The sequence below is a fragment of the Xiphophorus couchianus genome, chromosome 24 (assembly GCF_001444195.1).
Source record: "Xiphophorus couchianus chromosome 24, X_couchianus-1.0, whole genome shotgun sequence".
Classification (NCBI taxonomy): Eukaryota; Metazoa; Chordata; class Actinopteri; order Cyprinodontiformes; family Poeciliidae; genus Xiphophorus; species Xiphophorus couchianus.
In genome coordinates this window covers 10598247-10612577 of record NC_040251.1, presented here as the reverse complement: position 1 = coordinate 10612577, position 14331 = coordinate 10598247, and the positions used below count along the sequence as shown (strand labels likewise).

The 14331-nt window shown below is 37.7% G+C and overlaps 1 protein-coding gene across 16 annotated transcripts in view; it reads right to left on the bottom strand.

Moving 5' to 3' along the window:
* hspg2 (heparan sulfate proteoglycan 2) overlaps positions 1–14331 on the bottom strand; it is a 123656-nt gene that overhangs the window by 34971 nt on the left and 74354 nt on the right. For 12 of the 16 annotated variants that reach the window (XM_028010350.1, XM_028010347.1, XM_028010348.1 and 9 more), the window contains 20 exons: positions 11199–11266; positions 10620–10684; positions 10404–10544; positions 10020–10211; positions 9631–9669; positions 9157–9261; positions 8017–8268; positions 7844–7894; positions 7231–7314; positions 6084–6176; positions 5900–5992; positions 5454–5684; positions 4858–4971; positions 4654–4781; positions 3491–3577; positions 3297–3355; positions 3018–3179; positions 1753–1863; positions 1496–1596; positions 52–232 (listed from right to left, as the gene is read on the bottom strand). In XM_028010350.1, the coding sequence (XP_027866151.1) occupies positions 52–232; positions 1496–1596; positions 1753–1863; positions 3018–3179; positions 3297–3355; positions 3491–3577; positions 4654–4781; positions 4858–4971; positions 5454–5684; positions 5900–5992; positions 6084–6176; positions 7231–7314; positions 7844–7894; positions 8017–8268; positions 9157–9261; positions 9631–9669; positions 10020–10211; positions 10404–10544; positions 10620–10684; positions 11199–11266 (2357 nt within the window). The remainder of the gene's footprint in view (positions 1–51; positions 233–1495; positions 1597–1752; positions 1864–3017; positions 3180–3296; positions 3356–3490; positions 3578–4653; positions 4782–4857; positions 4972–5453; positions 5685–5899; positions 5993–6083; positions 6177–7230; positions 7315–7843; positions 7895–8016; positions 8269–9156; positions 9262–9630; positions 9670–10019; positions 10212–10403; positions 10545–10619; positions 10685–11198; positions 11267–14331) is intronic. The other 4 variants (XM_028010360.1, XM_028010359.1, XM_028010357.1 and 1 more) reach the window with 3 other exon arrangements.

The window sequence follows — 14331 nt, the reverse complement described above, 5'->3', positions numbered from 1 at the left end:
GCAGGGATGAGGATGATGGGAAGTGGAATGCCATGCCGAAGGATCACAAACCTGGCACGTAGAGGGTGGCACTACTTTCATCCATGGCAAACATGTTGGAACCCGTGCAAACGTAGACGCCCGCATCCTCAGGCTGGACGTTCTGAATCGTCAGGATGCCATTGAAGTCTGTGGCGCGGTTGGGAAGCGTCCTGTTGCCTTTCCTGGTCCACACCAGTGTGTAGGCCGGTGACTGCGAAGGGGAGACCAGAGAAGACACGGACATCACAGGAAGGAGGATGATGTCTCAAAAGACTGACAGACAAACAAAGGCATCTAAGTGTCCCTCGCCAGTTGTGTTGATACCAGATTTTTATTTTTCTTTAAAAAACAAATTAAACATTTTCATTTGTCATGCTCAGAGGTCAGTGGCTGTTTACAGGTTTGTTTTAATTGTAAAAGAAAGAACAGCTGCAACTCAGTAAATTAGAATACCATTAAAATGTTTTTTGTTTTGTTTTTACTAATTCAATCCAAAACATTAAACTCCAATAAAAATGAAGGTTTAGTTAAAGATTAGTTGCAGAAATATCAGTCTACTGAAAAGTATATATATGATAGTATAGTATATGCACGTAACCCTTAGTGGGAAGAGTCTGATGGACAACTTTTAAGGTAGTTGCCTTTCCTATGGTTGTGTGCATCATTGCATAGCATGTACTTATTAAGAATATATTTATTGGTGTTATGAAATATTTAAATTCTCTGTGTAGCTAAAACTGTGACTTTTGATTAGCTGTAAGGCGTGATCATTAAAATCAACACATATAGAGATAATGCCTGAAATATATTACTCTGTATAATAAATTGCTTTCACCTTTTCAAGAATAACCTTAAAACTTCATCACTGGCAAGTCTGAACTTATCAAAAACTTTTCTCTGTTCATCTTCCAGGATTTAACTATGTCATTTATCATTTTGAAGACAGGCGAGTCTCTCACAGCTAAGGTTTTATGTCATATAAAATGTAAACCTATGACTTATCCGATGAGCAGGCTGTGTGTAAATATTGCAAATTCACTACCTCCTAAAGCCTTTGTTTAAATCAGTGATTAAAGATGCACTCACAGAGCTGCCAAGACTTCATTGTAGATTCCCATTTGACAAGTCAGCACTACAGTCTGCTTATAATGTTTGAATTACAATCCTATATCTGCCTCTTGGTGCCATCAGAGTCTGATTATATCTGCAGGGGATGCCATTTTAACCAAAATGGAACCCATTAGTGGTTCATATGAAGTTGCAAAGTCAATCATTTTAAATTCTATAAAATTGACCAATAGAGTTCTGAAATGATAAACTGTTTTTGACAAGACTTTTCTGCATTTAAGATGTCGCAAATGTGCAAATCTTACTAATAAATCTCTGACATGAAATTCAAGGTAAGCAGCTTGACAATCACTACATTAAAAGTTGGAGAAACTCACAAACATTAATATTCAGACAGCAGAGTTACCTTGCTCCTTGCAGTACAAATGAAGTTGACAGTGGAGCCGACCCTCACGGTCTGAGATTTAGGTTCCTCAACTGTGACCTCTATGGGTTTAGTTGGGCCACCTAAAGGAATACACAAGTTACAATCATTGTTCAGAAAATAAAAGAACACTCAGTGCAAAGGTTCTGTGTTAAAAGGACATTGTTTGCATGACAATGTTGCTGATTTCTTTGACGGTTAATTAAATGAACTGCAAATTGTTCAAATTAAAGTGGCACCTGCGACAATAATCTCAGCATGGCTCCTGTTGGAGCCACGCTGGTCTTGGCAGGTGCAGATGTAGATGCCAGCATCAATCGGCTGGACGCTGGAGAAGTACAGCTCCGCTCCTGTGCACAGAAATAAGTAGGGTACTGTTAAAGTTTTCATCACATGGACTTTAATTTTGCAACTAACAAAATGTGCCAAACTAGGAAGGGGCTTAAACTGGTATAAAGGTATACAGAGGTTTCAAACTGGTAACACTTTCTGCTTAGCTGTGCCTAAATTAAAAAGTCATTTAAAGATCTGCCTTTGAAAGAGAAGGAGGGATGACAGTTTGCACTGGCTCCATGAATTCATAGAGTAGTGTACAACACTTACCAACAGTTAAGTGATGGATGTCAAAGCTTGTACAGTTTTGGCATCCATCAAGAACAACACATTTCACCCAAGCTGTTTTAAAAATAACAAATAAGAAATGTTGTAGACACGATCATACTGTAAAACCATGTAATTTTCTCCAGATTTATCATACCGTAACAATCTATTTCCAGTTCAGTGGTATCCAAACATTTTGCACCAATTCCCAAAATTGCATATAAATAAATAACATCTTCCTAACTTTTTGGGTCGAATTTTTTCCATTTTGTTCATCTGTGAAACATTTTCAGGCCTTTCCCAGCAACAACAAAAAAAAATTGACATGTTTAAAAGCATGAAAAGCATGGCTAATAAAAGCAAATATTATGTGCTGTACTGAATGCTTTCCATTTAAAAATATACACATTTATCTTTAAAAAGCCTAAAACATAACCTGGGGTGGGTTGGGTTGGGTTGGGGTATCACTTTTTTTTGTTGCTTATTTTCTGGTTACATAAATGACAGTTGGACAGTCATATTCTGGAATTTATTTGTAACTGCAATCTTGTTTGGACTCACTCACTGATGATGACAATATAGAAGATCCCAATGCCAGCGTCAACCCACGCCAACTGGTCATCGTGGTCTGATCGATGATCCGGATATCATTGTATTTTGATAACTGTCCTGCAGTCTTGTTAATTTGTTGAAAACAATAAATATATTAAATAATTTTTTTTTTTAAAAGCCTAAAACATTATGAAAGGGTCCATCTACATCAGCTACTTTTGCTAGAGAGCCAAATTTAGACCACTGTTGAACTGCAGTTTGGGGCCATGCACCATTATTTCAGCACCCCTGCCTTATGACAAACTAAAGTGAAAGTTGATATGGAGTCTGTTTCAAAGCTGCCCTCCCGCACCTTGTCTGCGTCTGTCAGCACTGCTGGAGATGGGCCGTCCATCCTGTCTGGACCAGAAGAAGTAGTGTGGAGGGAATCCAGAGACCTGACAGCGCAGTGTGACAGAGCTGCCCGGTGTGGCTACAAACCGCTCCGGATACACTTTCACCTCCAGGTGGGCTGCTGTAAAATTCAGCAGTAACAGCACACATTTAAAAAAAAAAAATCCTTTAATAGCCACTATTTTTCTAACTTCACCACACAGGGTTTTTTCAAGTGAATATCAGCATTTTGCATTACCGTCATTTGGGCGACACTTATTTCTGTCCTGTGGGTTGCCAACATATCCTGTAGCACAACTATTAAGGATGAAAAAACAGTTTTTACTTACATTAAGGATTTCTTTGGCATAAAACCCCCTGCTTTCATTGAAACGATATTAGAAATATTAAAACATTGAATTTTCTCCATGACAGAAAGAACAACCGCCTCACCGTTCACAGTACTTTCCAGTATAGCCAGGCTGGCAGGAAGTGCACTGATAGTCTCCATTACCAAGGCTCTCGCATGTAGGAGAGAATCTGCCACACAAGTTACACACAAAGTTTAAAATCCACTAAAAAATAATGTGTCTAGGCAAAATATATAGATGCACAAACAGAAAACATCAGTTGGTGATCACTATCTGTTTGTTCAGCCTTGAGCAGTGTAGCAAACTCAAACAACAGATCTTTTTTTCTGGTCAATTAATGCACCATGAATCAGGGGTACTGCCAGAAAAATATCCAACGGATGAAAAGAGCCATTTATTATCTTGGGGTTACATATTGGGATCAAATATAGGGTTGTTTAAAAATGCTTAAACATTGTACTTTGGGATTGTGCCTCATGTAGTAGATATTTTGTTGCATACAGTATACAATGTTGTCTTGTTTGTTTTGCTTTTTGTTATTGTCATTGTGTTCTTTGTACTCTGATTATTTTTGAGGCGATTTGTTGTTGCAACATTGTTTTTGTCTTTTGTGGAACAAGAAGAATGCACAGTGAAATTGTTCAAAGCAAAAAAAAGAAAAATCTTGGGGTGGCACACTGGAAGTCACAACAGTGGGAGTCCTATTTAGCTTAAGTTGCAGGTGAAACTTGAAATGTTAACCCTAACCCAATTGTCTGTAAATTTATATTATAGAGGACTTAAATACCAAAAACCAGTTGATTTGTGCAAGAACTAATAATGTCGGAAGCCCTTTGGAGATCTTAGAGTTAAGGTAAAGTACTACTTCCTCTGTGGTTAATGCTAACTAATTGGAAACATAAGATGTGGGCAATTTGAAATGTGAACTTGAACCCTTTGATCTTCGTTTTGCTCAGTCTAACAGCAACTTCCCTCTAAGACATATAACAAGGCCTCTTATCCACTCAGAATATAAACATCAAAGCCTTACAGTAACTGGACTTGGGAAATCCCAGCATACAATCTAATCCTAACAGCAAGTGTGAAGTCAGTTACATGCAAGTTGCTTTGATAAATCTGCTGGTGTTGAATCAGAAGCCTAGAAGCTGAACCGATTTTCTGTAAACAGAGGAGCTGGACACAGATCAGTCTGCTGCTATAAATGGAGCTGAAATAAGAGCTCTTGGTATGTGTGCAAGCACTTACTGGTTGTCTGGGTCAGTGTGAGGGCAGCCACATCTCTGGCAGTCTTCCGGGGTGCCAGCAGTCGGGTCGCCAAAGAAGCCAGGGGCGCACTGCTCACAGAAATCTCCCTGTGTGTTGTGTAGGCAGCTCTGCAAAGAAGCCGACTGTGTTAGCAGAGAAATCTAGAAACTGATATTAGTCACATGATAAACTTGTGCTCCATACTGTGCAGGTGCCAGTTTCCGGGTGGCAGGAGTCAGAGTGGCCATTGCAATCACAGGGCTCACAGTGACCCAAGTACAAACCTCCTCCAGTACGGGTGTAGCCAGGTGCACAATCCTGGAAGAGGAATGGAGTTGTTGTTTTTTTTAAAACTAAAGAGAACAAACTGCAAAACACAAAGCCTTAACTTTTTAATGGAAATATCTTAGTACATTTGAAGCAAAACAAAACTAACTTACACATTACTTTTCAGCAATATATTGGAGCTTATTTTAAGTCAATAATCCCTAAATATTAATAAAAAAGAACTAGTTATTTTTTTAAACTTATAACAAGACTTTTTCCATGTTACAAGTGTAACAATCTGGCATTGGAACTAGTTCTTTTCCATCAATATTAAGGTATTTCTGACTTAAAACAAACTTCCACCTTGCTGGAAAGTTAACGTTAAGATATTTGCACTACAGACTAGATAAAAATACTTGCTAAGATCTTGTGTTTCTGCAGTACAGTATTCTACTGTATCCATTTGATTTAGGCAAAATGGTGAAGAGGTTTCATTATACTTTCTTTTTTATACAGAATATATCTACATATACCTGGCAGGAAAGTCCTTGGTAGCCAGGCGGGCAGCGACACTGCTCCACCTCAAAGGCCTGTGCCAAGCCACTGTAGTTGGGCACAGCCACCTCCATACTGACATCAGAGATGCTGGACGAGCGCATGTCAGTAGAGTAGGAAGCTCGGATCAGGATATCATCCAGATCAGCCAGAACCATCATGAGGTGCTCTCTGGTGGCAGGCATGCCATCAGGTCTACGCCAGTGTTCCTACGAAACAGAAAAAAAGCTCAATCAGCATCATGCCAACACATTTAGGACAGATCTTTGATGATTGAAATGTGCTCATAAAACATTTCAGTTCTCCAATTTAGGTTTAGCAGACTCATCTCTAAAAACACATGTAATAATTCTACAATATGTTGCAGTGAAATATATTTAATAATGTTTTTACTGTAGTTTGGGTGAGGTAAGGATGTACTCACCTCCCTAAAGATGATCTCGAACTGTTTTCTCTCTCTGCCGCCCGGCTGGATCCTCTGCCATGCCTGACGGGCTACCAGTGTGATGTCATTACCCTATGACGGACAACAAGGGTGGATGAGTAAATCCAGCAAATGTTGGGAGTTGTGATTGGAAACCAGCCCACCATCTGCAAGGCATACTCACAATGATCTGAACGTCAGCATCTTCGAGTTCTGTTCCTCTGGAACCGGTCACATAGGTTATGGTGTATTTCAGTTTGCCACCATAAGAACCCACCTGCAGCATTGAAACCAATTGATGAGTTAGTTTGTTAAAATAATGCAGCATGGCTGTTTGAGCAACAGCAATGTACATAGTGACACATGAAGACCTGTGTAAGAGGAAAATCTCTTCTAAAATATTCAGTGTGATTCAACACAAAACAATATATTAATGTAAACCACAGGAAAAAACATAAGCAAGTAACTCATATGACATTAATACTTTTTTTTTTATAAAGAAATCATAACATTTTATAAAATATCTTATTTAATGTAGTTTCATGTGTATATATTGCACGTTTTTATAATAGCAAAGTTAAAAATGCCATCCCTTTTAAGCTCTTGGTATAAGTAGACAATATATTTTTACAGTAGTCAGCATTTAAATATTTAAATATGGACATTGACTTAAAGGAAGAGAGTGGGATGGATGGATGGATGGATGGATGGATGGATGGATGGATGGATGGATGGATGGATGGATGAAAAACTGGAAACTGTCAACTGTGCAAGCAGAAATTAATTGTAGATGAAGAGAAAAAGACAATCATATGGTAGCTATGTGATTATTTATAAATAAGGACAATGTGCAGGGTGATTTAATTTGGAAATTTCTAATAGTTAGAAAGTGGATAACTGAATGGGGAACGATGTCTAGATATAGAATATTTTTCCTTTCTTTATTGTTTCCCCAAAGTATATGGAGAGCAGAAAAATAGTTTCATCAATTGGACAGGAACGCTGTTATAATCAGCATAGTCCTACCAGTTACTATTATACCCATTGTTCAATTGGTTATGTGTAAATAATATTTACTTTTGTGTCTTTCTTGTCCACAAATGTGTTCTATTACTCTCCTGGATTCTGTTAAATTAAGTTCTTATTTTCACAGTCAGATCTTTTACAAATTATGTTTGATATTTTAAGACTGCAAATAATGTCTCTTCTTGCAAGACAGATGTAAAGGAAATCAAAAATAATCACGTAAGGACAATGGAAATGGCTCAATGGAGTAGAAAAAAGTCTGCTAAGTGTTTTGCTGAATCCTGCCCAGAAGTATTTCCAGTTACCTTTTCCCCTGTGAACTGCTCAGGGAGCTGCCAGTACAGCACATCGTCTTGCTGCGAGCTGAAACCTTTGTAGACCAGAGCGTACTGAGAGGCCAAAGATGGAGAAAACGGCTTTAGAGAAAAAGCCACAGACAGAAAGGCAGGGAGTGCAACTTGCAAGCACGCAGACAAACAGAAAAAAGTAGGCAAGCAGGGCATAGAGAAAGTCTGACAAACACGACAAAGTTAAAGTCCTAAATTATTTTAAGTCAGAAACTACAGTTTGGTTTGTGTTATTACAGATTTCTAAAAATCAAGTTCAATTTGAAAACTGTAAAAAAGACATTTAAAAATGAGCTTTGTAGCCTTATATCAAATTTCTTTCCGTGGATTTGTGAGATTTGGCTCTTTTTAAAACATAAAACAAAAAAATAAAAGTCTGTCTTTTCAGACTTCCAAAAATTGTCTGGCCTTTGATACTGATTTCCTCTGTGATATTATGTTAACTCAAAGTAAATCTGGTCTGGTCAGTTTGTGAAGTAGACTTCATTCAAAATCTACTGTATTACTTTTTTTTTTTTAAATGGTGAGAAACAGGTGGCAAATTATTTCATGCTTTCTTGTTACCGTCTACCTTACTGCTGCCTCCAGAAGCACCAGCAGACTTGCTGAAAGTGTTCTTGCTCTGGTCACCCACAGCAGACCCAGACCCCAAAAAGAAAAGCCAAAAGGTCACCAATAGCAACGACTAACTCAAAAATTTAAAACCCTGACATCACAACTTTGGCCGACTCCGACAGAGTGTACCTGCAGACGAGGGACGTGGCCTGGTGAGTAAGACTGGGGCCGGGTTGGTCTAACAGAGGAAGAAACACCGGATGCGGGAGAGGAGGGGCTCAGGTTATGCAAAGACCATTGAGGAGAAGAAGAGTTCGGGACCCGGGAGGAGGGAAATGAAGATGATTTAGGAGGGGGGGGAAATGGAGGGAAACCGGCTTGTCCATTGGAGAAGTTAGACAGAATTGCCCAGACCTCATCATCCAGCTTTTTGACATCATTCTGAGGAAGCAGGGCACCAGAAACAGAGTGGAGAGGTAATGGTGGGACAGTTAGCAGGAAAAAGGTGGAGATTAGAGTTTTAGTTATTCCTCAACTGTGTGACACAATTGAGGAATTAAGTGAGCATGCTGTCATAGGAGCCAGTGATATTTGAGTATCTTAAAAAGTCTAAAGTCTCAACTATCCAGGGTCACACCAAGAGCAAACATCAAACACGTCTTCAACTCATCACATTAAACACATGCACTAACACTTAAAAACTGTCTACAGTCTGTGCCAAATACAGCACCCTATATACTCACAGATGTATGTTTTAAAGATGCATAAAAATACTAAATAATTAGTCTTTCATCACAAAATCCTATACTCACAAGGACAATTTAGGAAAAATCCAACCATTAATTTGTGTATTTTCATTTGGAGGGAGGGAAGATCCATCATAAGACAAACCACAGTTATTGGCAATCCAAAAAAAAAAATCATAAAGTCAATATATTTTTTAAAAAAAAACATTAAAAAAATAATATTTTACTTTTTTAGGTTGAACCGAGTCCATGAACTCTACATTTTTAGCTCATGACCTCTCATTTCTCTGAAATGTAAATATTGTGCAAAGTGAAACTAGGGGACCCTTATTATCTAATTTATAAAGTGAGGAAAACATGAGGACATGCTATAGAAGAAAAACAGGTCTGTGCTGAGCTTCATAAGTCAGGAAGTGACTCCAAGACAATGGTTACACCCATAAACGTGCCCAAGTCTACATCAGAACAAAAATTCAAAAGTTTAAAACCACTGGAACTGGGGGAGTCAATAAGTATAGAGGGTGCTATATTCTGGTTAGAAGTGTTAGATGGTTTACACTACAGCGCAGCTCATACCAAATACCTGGCTGTCTCTTTTGGGTCTTTGTTTGGCCTTACGTTCAGCGGCCATTAGGCTCCAAACAGAAGCATCCTTCCTTAGCTGTTCCTCTGGAGAATATGAGTCACTCTATTGATGTGGATGAAGGAAGCCCTTGATCACTGTCTGTTTCACTGAGCTCATGGTATTTGCTAGTGTTGTGGCAGTGTTACTGAGGGAAAGTTAAACTTTATGAATCTCTGAAATGGACCATTAATTATCAATCTATTTACATGGCTCATGTGATGCGATGCAGAAAGCGATTCATGGAATATGCAGGTTCACTGGCCTCATGCTCACTCACTGTGTACCTTTATTTAACAACCATGACCATGCCAGACCCATCAGCCACAGTTACAGGCATGCATTAGATAGCAAATAAAAGTTAATAATAAGGGCTTTTAATCTTTTTAGATGATTTGATGATCAAAAATCCGTCATTCATTGTGGTCACTATACCTGATCTGCTCGTTTGATACGAGAAAAGTAAGAATCTTTCTACAGAAAATGGAGGGAAATGCAAACAAAAATTGGAGAGCAAAGTTATATAAATAATTATTGCAGTTATCATTTATACATATTTTGTCATAAGACTGGCAAAGATTTAACAGCAAGATTGATGCAGAAATGGAGGTAAAGAAACTGCACACATATTGAAAAAGCTGTTTGATTTTCAAGACTTGCAGAGACATAAGGCAAGGAAAGGGAGCAACATAAAAAGGCTGCAGGTAAGAAACTGGTCTACAAGTTTCTGATACTTCGCACAGTCCCATGAACCAGCACTGCTGCTATCTGCACATCTCACTTTAGTTGATTCACTGATCTAACTTCTCTTGTTGGCTACTGACCTTATCTCCTTGGTAAACATCTGGAAGCTGCCAGTAGTGTGGGTCCTGTCCCAGGTAGTTAAAGTTGCTGTAGGACAGCTGAGTGCCTTCGGTGGAAATCTCCACAGTGAAACCAGTAGAAACACGACTGGTCCTCTGGCGGTTCACTAGAGCAAATCCCTGAAAGTTTCTTGGAGTAAAGACAGAAGAGACCTGCAGACACAAGAAGTCTGCTAGTTCAGATGGAAATTTATCAATAAGAAGAAGCTTTCTTCTGGCAAACTAATATTTCTCGAGCATACTGTTATGAACTTTAAAATTAAGTCATGCAGAGTCTGAGAAAAACTGGATGATTCTTACCTGCATTGTTTCAAAATGGTTTGTAAAACAAGTTACAGAACTTACCACATCTCTGTAGTATGTAGAACTGGTGCATTGCTGAGTGACACCCATACAGAAACAGGACAAGCAGCCATCTTTATTTTCCTGGTTGAGATGGAAGGTTCCCGCTTTACAGGTGGAGCAAGATGGACCTTCAACGTTCATCTGCAACAATAACAATCAGCCAAGGTCAGACAAGAGAAGGTTTGTCCAAACAAATAGTCTGCATGTTTCCATCACCTTGCACAGGCACACACCACCAGAGCAGCTTTCTCTGCCATCTTGGTTACAGTTATAACAGTTGCCTGTAACAAGGTAGCAAATAACATGTTTATTGTATGCAACACCTTTGTTAACCCCTTAACTAGCGGTGTCCCATCCATGGGACAAATCTAGTCTGTTTGAATACTCTGCCTTTTTCGCCGCCAGTTAAGGGGTTAATGTGAAATACCATTTAGTCACCTTAAAACCACAAATTTCAGTGCATTATTGGACAACAAAAGCTGTGAAAGAAAAATAAAAATCTAATAAGTGTGCTATGAATTTACATTTTGCCATTTTGTAGTCTGCAGAATAGAAAAAATTGGGTTTAGGCCTGGACTTTGACTAGGCAGTTTTAATCTATGTGTAACCCTGTTTCTCCACAAGTTTTTCAATATCCTGTCTGTTGGGCTTCTTTAATGTTCTCCAACAAGTCTCTGAGGTTTTCAATGTTCAAAATTTCAATTTGCTGTGATTATATTTGCGAGGCAATGGATTTTAATTAAAAAAAAGAAGAGCCATAAAAATGGAACATCAGGAATAAAACAAATGGCTTACCATTGATGTCATTGTCAGGCACACATTCCTGTCCCTGCAGCGGGTTGCCAATATATCCTGGCGCACATCTAAAGAAAAATTATCTGTTAAACAAAATATTTCCAATAAAATAGATCCAGGTTTGAAGTTAAACAGCATTAGCCCAAAATCTGGAAAAAGTGTAGGTTCCTGACCCCTAGCAAAGTCCTGGAGTGCAGAGTTTGTTGGGAGAACCCCTTCAAACTACTGCTAATTTGTACAGATCTACAATTTACACTAGTCTTAAAGTAATAACCCCAAATAAATGATAGATAGTCTTTTCACCATATTCCAACAGGCTTTCAAGACAAAACGAAACAAAAGATGATTTGACACTGCTAGCAGCCCTGGAGATGGATGAAGCATGGGCGCAGCTAAACTGTTCAACATGTCTCATATGTTGATTCCATCTCTCATATAAATGCACAACTGAAACAGAAAAAGTTTTCCTTTCACAGAATTACAAATGACAAGACTCTTATACAGTTAGAAAAGTATCACCATTATCATAAAACTACAGGTTTTATGGGTAAAGGACTGACACCAGAACAAAACAAAGTGGAGGTAAGTATAGCTAGTATGCAGGTGAAAATATTGAGAATGCAATTGAAAATAAAATCATACTGTGAGGTAGGAAAGAAATGTAGCAAGAACTCAGGCAAAGATTTGCGCTGCAACCAAAGCAAAGCAAACCCAAATCTGCTACTTTCGGCGCTGCAGTCTTGCTTACCTCACCTGTACTCTGGCAGGTCCACAGGTCAGTGGTCAACAAAGAGGGCTTCCATGTCATAAACTTGCTTTTTTAAAACTAACTGCCTTTAAAGCATAGCTCATTCGGCACTTCATGGTGTTTTGTACATTTACAAACAAATATATATCATTCAGAACAACAATACATATTTAAAACTCAAGTACAAATAAAACATACAATTTAAATGCACATTCTTAAGTTTTCAGTTTAACATCCTCCAAGTGTTTCTATGACAACTCGGGAAGCTGGCATGCCAATGCTAGCATCGAGTAATGGATGACGGAAAGCCCAACACTCAGTCAGAAGAGTCAGTGAAGATCACTCAGCACAGATGATGCCTTGTACAACAATAAGACTGAAATAGCAGTATATTACACTGTGGGTTTTTATGGAGCATGGTTGGATTGTGCATTTACATTTGTATTGTGAATATGTCATAATTATAACCTGTCGGAAAATGTAAGCATATAACATAACAAGGAAGTATTTCACTAAAATAAAAATAAAACACAATAAACAACTATCTAAATGTATTTTCTTACAAAGTTTTTAGCCGAACAACCTCCATGTGTTTCTATGACAACTCATGATGCTAGCATGTTATTGCTAGCATCACGTAATGGTTTTCAGAAGGCCCACCACTCAGTCACAACAGTCAGTGAAGATTGCTCAGCAGAGATGATGTGCTGTACAAAAATAAGACTGAAATAGCAGTATGCTAATACATTGTGGGTTAGAATATGAGGTATACAGATGTCAGGGTGGACAGATGTTGGAATCAATGTTTATGGCAGGACACCAAAACGCAATGTGAAGGGTGTGGTTGGATGAGACCAGACTCCACCAAGAGAACATCACTGCGTGTTTTATGCCAACCAACCGCATGATTTGTGTGCCAATCATACAACAAGGTGGGGGATTCTGTAATACATCCAGTACAGTCAGATAAGCATTTAACCCAACAATTTAATTTAATTTAATTTAGTTTAATTTGCATGACTCCATCTGGGTGACTGTACATTTTACATTAACAATGGTAATATAAGAAAATCTAATGGATTATAATGAGAATATATTGACACGGTCAACACAATATTTGCAATAAATATTAAAACATCTAATTTCATGCCAGTAATGTCAACATTTGATGATGTTAAAGGAATTGAGGGGAAATCGCTAAAGTGTGAAGATTTCATCCTGGAAGAAACATGGGTGTACAGTTACAGCTCCAAAAATTTGCATATGGAAATGTTCAGTATTTCTTGTCACTCATCTTAGAAATTAAAACTCATAAAATATATAGATCTATTACACCGAAATGTTTCAAGTCTTTATTTCTTGAAATTTGGAGAATTAGGGCTTACAGGTAATAAAACCCCAAAATTTAGTGTTTCATCAAATTTTAATATTACATTAGATGAATAAAAAAAATTACATTTTTAACAGAAATCCCAGGTTTCTGAAAATATTGTTTTTCTATGCACATAGTTTTTGATTGAAAATCTCTTTTTGCATATGGAAAAGTCTTCAAATCCTTCTAGAAAATGAAATCAGCACAGAATCCTTGTTGATCTAAGTCCAGTGTAAAATTTCTAAAGTCAGTGGTGATTTTGAGACCTTTCCACACTGACAAAAGTACCAAAAGCTGGTTCAATGACCACTGTGTTAGTCAGATAATCTGTGAATTATTGACACATTTATTCGTGCAAAAAGAGACCCAGCCAATTATTATGTGCATTGAAAAACAACCTTTTCAGAAGCCTGATATTTCTGTCTAAAACATTCTTTTTCTTATTGATACTATTTAGTATTCTATTTTCCTGAAACACAAAATTTTGGGGTTTCATTATCTGTAAGCCATAATCTTCAAAATTATAATAAGTAACAGCATAAAATATTTTACTCTGTGTGTAATGGATTGATATAATATGACTGACAAGAAACATTGAGCTATTTCCCAATATTAAAAATTTCTAGCTGTATTTCTAGATAAAAAAACCCCTTCAAATAAATCAACCAAAGTTTATTAAAATATTTCACTCTGGCCATTTTACTATGCACCACCCTTAGTAGTGACTACAACTTGTGACTATGTGGAAAAAAACCTGTAATGTCTGCAAGATTTTGGTTCCAACTGCCTAAATCGAAAAAAGAAACAAATTAAGGTAAAATAATAAAAGCTCCAACATGTTGTTTATAATATTTCTGAGAAATGTTCCCTCTTCACTTTTACCCCTTATTCAACAAGTTAAAATCTTATTTTTCTAGAGCATAGACAAGATCAGTGGTCTTCATATCCAGGCCTCAAGGGCCAGGGTCCTGCAATCTTCAGAAATGTCTATGCTACAACAAACCTGAGTCAAA